The 12,565-nt window shown below is 31.9% G+C and overlaps 1 protein-coding gene and 1 non-coding gene across 2 annotated transcripts; both read right to left on the bottom strand.

Moving 5' to 3' along the window:
* Positions 1-2,274: 2,274 nt before the first annotated feature.
* C17G10.11 lies at positions 2,275-2,423 on the bottom strand. The gene has a single exon (NR_051084.1). It is a non-coding gene; the product is annotated as an Unclassified non-coding RNA C17G10.11 (non-coding RNA).
* Positions 2,424-3,181: 758 nt separating this feature from the next.
* On the bottom strand, positions 3,182-4,496 carry C17G10.7 (uncharacterized protein). The gene is made up of 4 exons (NM_062689.2): positions 4,402-4,496; positions 4,263-4,349; positions 3,850-4,152; positions 3,182-3,584 (listed from the first exon to the last, which is right to left on the bottom strand). Exons 1-4 carry the CDS (start codon positions 4,462-4,464, stop codon positions 3,435-3,437), a joined length of 603 nt encoding a protein of 200 aa, NP_495090.1. The 5' UTR covers positions 4,465-4,496; the 3' UTR covers positions 3,182-3,434.
* Between the last annotated feature and the right edge of the window lie 8,069 nt (positions 4,497-12,565).

Below are 12,565 nucleotides of genomic sequence, written 5' to 3' on the forward strand. Positions count from 1 at the left end.
GTCTGAAAACCGTTTCACTTTTTCAAGAAAAAAAGTAGTCGAGAAAATGAGGGAAAACTGATGATTTTTCGTCAAGAACAGAGTTAAAGAATGTAGACAAAGTTACTAGTAAATGTCAAAAGTGGGTCTCAATTTGGAACCCGTTCAATCCATTATTAGACCATTAGTCAGCGGGGAGAGATGTATGTGTGAAACCGAACACAACAAAATACAAAAGAGGAAGGAAGAAGTAGAATTGAGACAAGTTATTATTTGGAATACAAGACTTGCAAAAAAAGCACTCATCGTTTGCTTGTTCATCTAATTACTCTAATGTATTACTTACTTTTTTGTGTGGGGATTTAGATTTAAATGTGACATTTTACAGAGGTTAAGTTTCTCCCTATTATATGTCAAATGTAATATTTACTTGTCTGAATTTTTTAAACAAGAATTGGGGTGTTCTGGAATTATCAGTGAAGTTCATCATTTCAGGTAATACATTTACCCATAATAACCACATTTTTTACTTAATTATCTGTCAGCTGACGACCTCATCAGGAAGTCTAATCAGATAAACTTCTCAAAACATGATACATAATCTTTAATCTATCGAATTTTGATTGAAGATGATAAGCACTTTACTATTTTAAATATTTTCTGTACTTCAAATTTTACTATTTATTTTTGAAAGGAAAGGATCAAGTGACTTTTTAAATAACAAGTTTTGAAAAATAACATTCGAAACTAATTTTTCAAATTATTGAAAACAACAACCACTAAAAAAACTGATTACTTCTTAAAAGTTGTATTTTTGATAGTGAAGTACGTGTATTCTTTGAAAAATACTTTTCGATATGCCACCCAATAATTTCAAAAAAATTATTTTTAAAAAAGCAAGATATTGGAATTTCTTTTCCAAAAATTAGTAACACAGTATGAAGTTCCGGATTTCAAAGATTACTTACTGTTCAACAGTAGACAGCTGTAGAATATACATAACATTTCTGAAAAAAATTATTCAAAAATTTGCGGAAATGTTTGGTTTTAAATGAAACCAGGTTAATCCCACCAAATTTTTATACCTTTCAAAAGTTGTTATGTGAAAACATTCAAGTTGCAAGTCCAAAAATAATCAAGAGTGCACCACCTACCCTAACTGTTTTGCAAAAAAATTTCATATTACCTCTAAATTATTCAGATCGTATTTTTCGTCTTGCACGTAATTGTTCCTTGTCCATCTTTTTCTAATTTAGCCTAATGGGGTAGAAATTCGTAGTTTCCAAGTTTTTTCGTACCCATTTTACAATGGCTGACATCATTTTTGTTTTTTTCTTATCAAAGGGGAATTCTAAATGTACTGTAGGTGCTTCGACGGCAAGACACACTTTTTGACTTTTAGACATTTAATGACACAATTAGATACGACATTGAAAATCTGATTCTTGAGATGTTATAATTGTTAAGTGAATAAATAGGCATGGGCTTCGGAAACCAGTTATCAAATAAGAGAAATTAATCTGAAACCTGAAAAGCTACAATGGAAGCCCAACTTCTAAGGGGTTTCAGAGGCTTCAGATATTTTTTTTATTTTATGATAAACTAGTGTTGAAATAGGATTCAGTATATCAACAAATGTTGGCTGTTCATTTAAAAATTATCGGAAAAATTATCACAAATCTCTGGATGTCCCAAAGCAGCTGGGCGCTCGATTTTTCAACTATTAGCACTTTTGCTCACACTTTTTTGAGATATCAACATTCAGCCGTAAAAGTTTTTCGATATGCTGAACCCAATTTCCAGATTAGTTTCCCATTAGAAGTTTTAACATGTTCGAAACCTCTAAAATGAGGGAGGTGTCCTATAGCAATTGGGCGCACTGTAGTTTTGAGTTAATCTGCACAAACTTCTTCTAATGGGTGCATAATTTTTTTTCCCTATTTTGCATTTAAAATGTATTTGTTTTTGGGCCACCAACTTCGCCGAATCACCCATGAACCGTATATCCAGTTTCACGAGTACATATTTTTAAAATGTTTTCCTCTATGAGTCATACAAAAAAGAACCAAACCCACCAACTTCTGGGTGCTTTCAGTTCCCTTTTACTTTTCCCTATGAACTTTTTCGTTCCCGCTGCCGTCCATCTGATTTCAATGTACCTAAAAAACCTTCGTCACGTTGAAACCGTTTTCTGTTACAATCTCTGCGTCTCTTCAATTGTTTCCAATCCCTAATCTTTCATTTTTGAAACGGGAGAAAAGAACCTATCTTCAATCAACAGTTGGATCAACAGAGAACGGGAGACTTATACGTCAGAGACGACGAACTTGTCACCTCAAATCGTATCGATGTATCTGTATCTCTTCTCTCTTCTTCATAACAAAATACTTAACGTTGTCTGGTTTTTCGTTGTTTCTCACGGCTGACTGGACTGGCGATTTTCGAAAGTTGATGTTGCAATGCGTGTCTGATGTTCTCATCTCTTATCATTTTCCTTATCAAGTTGTTATCAATCATCCAGAAAAGGTCAAACTATCAACGGAATAGCATTGGTGGTCTTTTCCCCCTTTTTCAATTTTAAAAATACAAAACTTTTGTGTACAGTGTTACTGACAGTGTAAACTTGTGATATTTGATTGATCGATGTTGACCAGGTGGTTTGAATTTTGGAAGATTTTTGCAAAAATGAAAAATAAGCAAAGTCTTGTGGTTGATAAAAAATTTATCATGATTATTATGAATTTGAACATCTGCTTTCAAAGATTCAAGTTTTTTGAAATTCTGCATGCATGAACTATTTGTGTGTAGTATGATGGAACTTTTGATTTTTTTTCTTGAATTGCAAGTGGTCAATAAGAGGACATTTTCAATTTAGAATTGTGCAGTGTATTTAAAAACACCTAGGCAACAACGTCATCATACCTAGGTCTGCCTATCGCCTAAACTTGAAAAGATCACACGTTTTGTGTAAAGGCATTGATCGTTCTGAAATAGGGTAGGCTGGATGGAGATTTTACAAGAGTGCTTCTGAAAAGTTACAAACTATATAGTAGTTTTTCCAAAGAAAAGAAAACGAGTTTCAAATTTTGTTTTCATTTTTGTTTGTCAAAAATTTATCTTGAAGTTTGTTGTCAATCTAGTTGTTGGTTGGTTCTTGGTTTATACTTTTGCACATTTCTTTTTATGAAATCAATTTCTCTTTAAAAATTCAATAATTCATTAAGCGTTCGTATCAAATAAAGATAAGTCAAAGTTCAAATATCTTTTCAATCAGGTATCAAAAAACCTAGGAAAAGTTAGTCGCAGAGATCATTTTTCGATAACAAATGACCCGTTTCGATTATCTGTCGAAACATTCACAGGTGAACAAAAGTGATGACCGAGGAAATTAGAAATCACATAAAATATGTACAGACACATAATAAATCTATTAAAAAGGTTTTCAACGAAGAAAACTATACGACCAGATGAGCTAAATCACAAGTGTTCAATTGAGCAGGTTGATCTGGTTTTGGAGAGCTCTGATTTTTAGCAGCCGTTCGATTCTGTTCCAGCCGTACGAGAGCTTCTTCGTAGGATGGTGGAGGTACGTCTATCGACATAACCTGCAATAAATACAATATTTAATGATTGAAACATCGTTTTCTTATTTTATTTCAGATAAAAAATTCAAATTGTTTTTTTTTGATAAATTTCAACAAATGTTCGCAAACTTTTAGGCAATTATTTCAAGCTTTACTAAATACTTTCGCATTTTCAAATGACTTTACAGAATTTTTCATAATTGGATGTTTTTGAGTATGTTCAGTAAAAACTCAAAGTTTACAAAACCCTTTTCAAAGGTATCTATCTCAGAAAAAAACAACTCACTTGATTATAATTTGGTGGTGGTTTACTGTAGGCTCTTAAATTGAGTTGTTTGATGATATCAAATGTCGTCGAAAACATAGTATGAATTTCCAAAATGAAGAAAACAATCGAGATGGTTAACCACACAAAAATTGCAGAGTTCGAGGTAGTTTCAGCCATCTGGAGACCGTAGAAAAGTGCAGATGATGAGAGAATTATTTTGAGGAGCACATTTGGAGATAGGAATACGGGACGGAAATTGTATAGTCCGTACATTGAAAGAAATACGACAAATGTATTCACGAAGAACATAAGAAGTGTCATCTGAAAATTTTGAAATTTATTTAATGATTGTTCACTTTGGTTCAGCCTTTTTTAAATTAGTTTTTGGAAGTTTTTGGAAGAAAGTTGATGAAATACTCAAAAAAACCCACATTTGAATCCTCTCCACAAATCTCCAACGTTAAAATAACACTATTTACGAAATTGATCATGACCAGCATCAATAAACACATTCTACTCTGAAAATTCGAAAAAATATACTTTAAGAACTTCAAAATTTTTTATGCTCACCTGGAAGAGCTTCCTACGACTGCGGAGCCAATTGTGGACTCGGAAACGCGTCGAGTGATCCATTTTGTAGTGTAAGGTGGGATGGGGATGCGAAACTGGAAAAATGTATTTTCAGCACGACTGCAAAGCTATAAAACACATGATAAAAAATAACGAATGCTAGGAATTAAAAGACAACGGAGGAAAAGGTTTAGGCAAATTTGAAAGTTTCGGTCAAAGAATACTGGCAAATCAATGACGTCCGCGTCCTCATCGGTTACTTTATTATTTTTTAATCAACCTATTTTCAATCAATTTGTCAGTAACTATTTGGATTCAACTGGTACATTGACAATGATTAAAGAAAGAACATAAATGATAAGAGAAAAATAATAAGAAGTGTGGATGTGTTTATGAAAAAGATGAATGATGATATCAAGATTGGATGGGGAGGAGAACAAAAAAAATGGAAGGAAAAATGGAAGAAAGAACGATATGATAGGCGGAGTGAATGATGGGACGAGAAGAATAAGAAGGACGACGACAACAAAAATGAAAGTGTGAAAAGATCAAATAGGTTAAAGAGTTATGACTTTTTGAATAAGTTTTTTTAACGGATTTTTAACGGACACTACGGTTTGTTGAGTTCACAGGCTTCAAGCTTCAAGTCTCAAACTGCTTCATAACGAGGCTTTATCTATTTTAGGCAATCACAAAAATTTGAGAAATTTTAACCCTTTTGGATCTGAAATTTTTCAGTGCATTTTTTCGCGAAAATCGAGGGAAGCAAAATTGCTCCAGAACATATTTTTGCTTATTTAGGAGAATTTCCTAAATCTATTTTTTTTTCAACCTCATTGCACAACTTTGGCATCTAAAATATCTGTTGTCATCTGTTTTATTTTTTCATTTTGTAATTATTTTTTAAAGTCAGTTCACCACATATGTGTCAGTCTTTTGCTGCATTTTAATAGTTAAACAATTTTGATCAACTCAGAAACTTTAAAAATTAGTCCCGAAAAATAGAAGGATAGTTGATTACTCTGAAATTAAATTGAAATTTTGTAGAATAGCAAAAACTGTGAAAGTCTCAAGTTGAAGGCTATTGCAGTTGTAATCGATGAAATCTTAAAGCTTTTCGAAAGTGATTTGACCTTTTACAACTTGCCTTTTTATTACACAACACTAAATATTGGAACGTCATGGTAATTTATGATATCTGTGATGATATCTTTATCTCTTATCTTTAGTGATTTTAGTTAGACTGAAGATGTGATTTGAAAACTGGTATTTCTAGATGATACTTGACTTTAAAAAGTACTCAGTGGGTTTTTTCGTGAATATCCTGATATAAGTTTCCAAAACTACATCCTATTATTTTTAGTTGTTAATATTCGTAGTTATCAGTCATTTAATACATCAAAATATATTAGCTTACATACATACGATCAACAAGTTGTTTAGATATAAAATACACATGAATCTTTGATTTTTTGCAGAAATAGAGTTAGTATAGATAGATTCACGGCATTGGATTTGAGGAATATATGGAGAAAACGGCAACTAACAATGGACTGAAGACGGGAATAAACAGGGACATTACCGATAATGACTAGCTTCTTCGTCTTCTTCATCATCTTTTTGGTGGAGAACGGCAAAAGCTTTCATCTTGATTAGATGTGTTCGGCTTGCCTTTTTGTATAACTGGATTGGAAACAATTAAAATATGATACCTTCTTTTTTATCTTTTCTGGCGTAATTTTAAGTTAAAAAGTGATCTTAATAATATTCCTTTCTCTATTAGTTTTGCATTGTAACAACTCATTATTCGGTTTATTTTAAAGATACAAAAAATGAAAACCAACGAATTGATTTTGTTCAGTAGAGCTCTTTAAAGTCTATGTAAACTGAAATTCAGAAGAAAAATGATAGCAAATAAGCCTTGTTTTGAGTCGGAGTGCTTCGGAGAACGCGGAAGGTTAGGGCAACAACAAGAAGGGCTCTATGTAATTCTTATTCAGGCAGAGTACGTACTAGAAATGTCAAAATAAAAACCAGGAAAACATGAGGCAAGTAGAGCGTAGAACAAGAACGGAAAGTTTCAGAAAACATGAAAAGGCGAACATCAAAAGATCTAAAGTGCAGGAAAAAGAAAAGGGAGGCGGTTTTAATTTGCAATGCCTAACAAGTTCTATTAGACTAACAAGCTCCTTCACCAAAAGTAAAATTGAACTTTTTCTTTCAAACAGAACAATCCAGCCAGACGTGAAAAAACATACAGAATGAGCTAGACATTTTCAAAATTTGTGTATGAATCAGAATTAACGTAAGAGTAGGAAGCGAAATGAATTTTCATGACTAGTGATTAAAAGTAGTAAAAAAAGTATCAAAGCTCGCCTTGACGAGTGTACATCACTAGGCCCGAATCTTGAAGTCAAAGAAATTGTATCAAATTCTTAAATTTATCCTATCAAGAAACCAGATCTCAAATTCTAATGAGGTCGCTTGTTTTTCCAAAAACCTCTAACACTGAATTTACGGCAATGTTCTGATTATGGGCTATTTTCCTCGAAGAAAAAAACGAAAAATTTCAAGACGTTATTTTTCAGATTCTAAGAACTTGTTATCAAAGAAAAAGTCAGGTGTCATTGAATTGCTGTCTAATCAAATAAGGAAAAGTGGTGGGAAATTAGATTTGAATTCATTTCAATCCTTTTTATAGATCTCAGAATTTATCGGTGCTTGGATAGGTAAAGAAAGTCTAGACTATATATTACCTGAAATTTTCACTTTTATAAAGTTATGCCAAGTTTTCAGATATTTTAATTACAGAAAATGGGATTGTTGTTTTTCATTTAAATTATTATTCAATCTATATGTGTTTGGTGCTTATGAAAGCATTTTGAAAAGAAATAATAAACAAAACAAAAGATAATTATATAGTATTATAGAACAGCACATCATTTAGAAGTGACGGCGAACGAAATGCTCAGTGAGCATTTATGGAAAAGATAATAATATTCAAATTCATTCAAAAAAATACAAAAAGCTTGAAAACTGACAGAGTACATGATATTTGAGCATTTTTATATCAACTTGATAAAAGAAATCAAATTGAGTTTTCTATTGAAAACGGGGGAGGTGGACGTGATAGGCGGAGCTATTTTTGTGAAGAATGACCAAAATTAGCGAAGGGAGGAACTAGAATTTTCTGGAAAATAAGAAGATGAGGAAACGGTTTGTGGTGAGAGTATTTTAAGAACTTGTAAACTTTTGAAGTACAGTCAACAAGACTGTAAAATTCAATATGGATCAATTAATTTCCAGATTTTTCACATTATTACTGTATTTTCAATATTATTGCATTTAACTTCTTGCAGCAAAAATTTTTAAAATTTTAATGAAGCAACCGAAACAAAGTCGGTTTTTTTCTAAAATAACTTCAAAATTTCCTGAAGAAAGCAACACCACAACCCGTAATTCCTTGGATTAAATGTTAATCATCTGGTCATTTACAAGGTCGTTGGCATTAAAAGATCATTGAAGACCGAGTACATGAGTCATTTTTAAATTGAATTCAAGAATTTAGCAAGAGAAAGTTTCAGATGTATCCAGTTCCAAATTATAATTTTAATATCAAATACAATCTTTTGGTTTCAGGAAATAGTTTCCGTATCAATCAACGAACTTATCCAATTTATGTAGATTGAATTGCACGTATTCTGTATTTATTCCCAAGTTGGAAATTTCTGATTGGCTTGACTAATTTGAAAATCAAATAAATTGGTTTAAACGAGTTTTGAACAAAAACTGAAACTTATTGAAATTAAATTTAAAAGTTGAATTTTCCTGTGCCTTCTTTAAATTTCCGGTCATAATTTCCGGGTTACTGGTCATTTTAATCGAAAAAGCTACTTTATTATATCTAGAAAAAAAAGTTCCCATTCTATGTTTAAAAGAGAAACTTTACCCGCAAAAAGTGGGATCCAAGTCGGACCCAAGTTTTGGTTTTTTTGGCATTTCACATTGAATTAACCTATTTTTATTATTTTTTCTTGATTTATGATATTCAAAATCTAATATCTCAAAGATCGAGTGATCTATGAAATTTCAAAGACTGGTACTTATCTTTTTCATTAAAGATTCAGCCTTTCAAATGTGCCAAGTTGACTTTTATAGTTACCACGCATTCCTTTTTGTAATTTAAAATGTTATTTAGAAATGTTATCTTTAAAAACTAATGCGAATTTTTTTTTTCAAACACCTCTAAACTTCAGAATATTATTTATTTTTCTTTTGTAGTTCGGGAAAAAATAACTTGAAAAAGGAACAAATAAAACAAAGTACGGAAAATTCAAAATTTAAAAAAAAGTTGAATGCTTTTTGAATAAACTTCCGAAATTCCAGGAAGTAAAAATTTATCTAGCAAGACCTAAGAGTTTTGAGCACCTCGGAAAAGTGCTTAGACACTTGAAAATCGCTTCCAAAAAGTGTTTCCTGGGTTTGGATTAAAAAAAAAATTTCAAAATCTAAAAAAATTCCAGCAGAAGAAAAAAGTTCAAGGAACACTAGACAAGGACATAACTCGTGTCGATAAAGAGGGGAAAAGGTTCGTTTCGTTTTCGGAACCGACAAATTCAATTTTTCACTTTTTTTTTGCATTTCACTTAAAATGAAAAAGGAAGCAAAAAGGTTTTCGGAGAGTGAAGGAAACAAAAAACTGGTGAGAATTGTTTTTTCTTTGATGATTTGTGAAGAACTACGATTTTTGTTTTTTGCAAAGTGAGTGAAAATGTATCTTCTGTATTTAAATTCTAGTTCCATTCAAAGTCAAATTACCTAAATTGAATGGAACACAATTTTGAATTACATACATACCTATAATATATTCAGAACAGGGCAGACCAAATGAATATTTTACGGGAAAAGTATCGCTTCGCCTTCCAGACAAACTGCGACGTACCAATGAAACCAAAAATTGAAATCAATTCTCTATACGATGTGCATGGGAATAGGTACTAGACAATGACATACATTGACTGATTTGGGAATTGAGAATTACTTCACAGTTCAGATGAGTTTATGACGGTTTTTGGTCAGGGGGACTTCATTGGAAATATCTGAACTTAATGTTTTGGTGTTCAGTTTTTATTTTGAGAAAATACAAATAAAAGATATTAAAGTTCGACTTTCAAAAAATTCAATAGATTCCACATTTAATTTATTCTTAATCCTTCAATTTGATCTCATTGACTTGAAACCAACTTCTGCAATAGATTAGTCTCAACTTAATAGTCTTCAAGCTTTTCCCTCCATCAATATTTTTTCCTTTTGATCTACCGGATTCTGTGGCGATTAAACGGTAATCAAACCGAGGAAAAAAACGACAAATGGGTTGGCTGGATAGATGATCATAATTTGACCTAATTGCATATAATGTAATGATTACGATTTGAGAGTGAAAGAGATATGAATAATCGAAACTAGATGAAAGTTTAATAGAAAGGAATGAGATTAATTAGATGGTTTTTCAGATAAAATACAAGATTCAGGTGATTTGATATAAAGTGACAAATTACATTGTTTGCATGTTTCACTAAATTGAAAACTTTAAAGATGAACCTTTAAGTTATTGTTTTTTTAATGTTTCCTTTTAATTTAGGGTGGAGTAGTGCAAGTGAAGATTTTGCCAAAACACACCTATTATAACCTATTATATAAAACGAGGATTAAAAGACGATCCGCACTCAAATTTTTTTCAAGTTTTGAGCTTTTTGAAAAATTGCCAGCATTTTTACAGGTTCGAATCAGTTAATTAATTTTTTGCAAGGAGAAGTTATTCTGATAGTGAGTAATTCTCCTTTTTTAATGTACATAAATAGAAGCGTTTCAAGCTAATTTTGTGATATGCTTATTACTGTAATTGGCTTATTAATTTGTATCTTAATTTTTCATAATCTTCTCTGCAGACATTAGCCTATAGGCATTTATAAATTAAAATTGAAATCTAAAAAAAGTAAAAGCATCACTCTCAAAAGTCATAAATCCTTATCAATCCCTCATTGATAAGAAATCGAAAACAAGAAACAAATGAAAAGTGAAAATGTAATTAAAGTTGAAAGTTGAGAGATGAGATTCATCCCTCAAACCGGATACATTTTATACCACTTGTATGGCCCTACACGCTCCGCCCATTCAGCTTGATGTCAGGGAATCTATGCATCTTCTCTGCCAATGGCATCTCGAAGTAATCGTGATTTTTCTCCCCGTCTCATGTTCTCATGCACTATTTCGTAGTTACAGAATTTTTCTCTTCTTGCAGATTTAAAGGGATTAAGAGACGCAGAACTAATGAGGAAACAGGAATAAAGGAATGAAATACAAATGGCACAATTGTGACTGTTGTCACTTTGAAAGTTTATGAAATGGTCAAGGCAGACAGGGGAAAGTTGGGAAGAAAAATGAGAGAAAATGAACGAAACGATGCAATTAGTGTCCTTCTGGATGTATGACCATTTAAAAAGAAAGTTGTTTTACTGACTAACTGAGAAAACGAGTAACAATGGCAAAATGTTCTAAACGCGGCAGCAGGCGTAACTAGAATATTCATTGGTTTTCACGTTTTCAAGATGTTACGTCAGAATTCTGGAAAAAGAGTGAAATGGGAAGTGTCAATCAAATGGACAATTACTTCTTTGGGAAGGGTTTTTTGACCTAACATTGGGGACGCAATACCGTAAATTTTAGCAATGAGTTTGTTAGTAAAATTTGGTAATATTTGTAGGCGAGACCTCTTGGAAGAGCATTAAGATTGCATTGAAAGTGGGTCTATTTAATATCTTGTTAAGCGTCTTCCTAATAAAGACTGTAGGACGGTAGTATGATTATGACTAAATTTTAGACGTACAAACTCCCACCATGTCTAAAACTACAGTAACCTAAGATTCAAAAAAAAATTCTTAGTTAGCATAGCATTTTCGCTCTCCAAGAATCATGTCGTCAACCTTGAATTCATTTTTTCAATATTCATACTTTTGATTAACTTTCTAATTTTTCTAGGTAATATAAAAACTTATTTAACTAGAAACATGGCAAGTTTTTTTTTTTAATTTGCCGATTGCTTTGTCCGGCGGCCCGTGAAGCAAATAAAAATCCAGTAACTTACCAATTAGTTGGGCGTTAGTCCACAACACAATGTTCGATAAAATGTCAAATCAGGAAATATGATATTACAACTCGGTAAACAACTTAATTAAATTGAATTTTGCTTGAGAAAACGAAGAAAATAATTCCGAATGGAGAAAAGTTTCGAAAAAAAAGTAACAAAAAGGTATGCTTTGAATTTCAGAAAAGAAATTGTTGTTGTTTTTTCATAAAAATTTGGAAGTGATTAGAATACAGAAAATCGAAAAAACAAAAACTATACGATGTGTAGTATATTCCCATGAAATCAAAATAGTAGTCGTATGATATATTTTTCTAGTTGAGAATATTACAATATCACTACTACAACAATGTTCAAGTTTTCCCACAAGTTGGTCACATGGCCATTGAGTTTTGCTCCTACTCGTGCCACTGGGAATTTCTTGTTTTTGATAACTTTTTTTGAGTTTATAGACAATTGTTACCGATGTTTTCAATGTAAGGAATAATTATCTAATTTTTTGGGAACAGGAAGTTAAGCTTAAAGCTCAGTTAAGCGAAAAAGAAGAAATGCAAAAAGAAATGCAGTAAGAACAAAAATTGCAAAACTACAACATTATCAATGCTCAAAATTGTGAACCTTTTGCCGCAAAAATACGGTACCCGGTCTCGACGCGGCCGATTTTTCAAATGCGAAAATGTTTGCGCCTTTAAGGAGTACTGCGAGTACTGTGCTCCTCGATCTTAAAATTTGAGATTTTTTTTTCGATTTTTTGAGAGTTTTACTCTTATCTCCTCAAAATTTAGGGAAAACGAAAAAAAGCCATTCAAAAGCAAAGCAGATTCCGCAAAAACAAAGTTATACGCTACAGTACTCATTAAAGGCGCACACACTTTTAAGTCCAAAAAAAGTAGTCGTGTCGACACCTATTATCAGGCACCTATTTTTTGAGGCCAAAATCGCAATGTTCAGCATAATAATACTAAAATTTTTTAAATGTTTAGTATAAAAATAGAAGCTTACCACATAGTCTAATTTATT

The sequence above is a fragment of the Caenorhabditis elegans genome, chromosome II (assembly GCF_000002985.6).
Source record: "Caenorhabditis elegans chromosome II".
In the NCBI taxonomy this organism is placed as follows: Eukaryota; Metazoa; Nematoda; class Chromadorea; order Rhabditida; family Rhabditidae; genus Caenorhabditis; species Caenorhabditis elegans.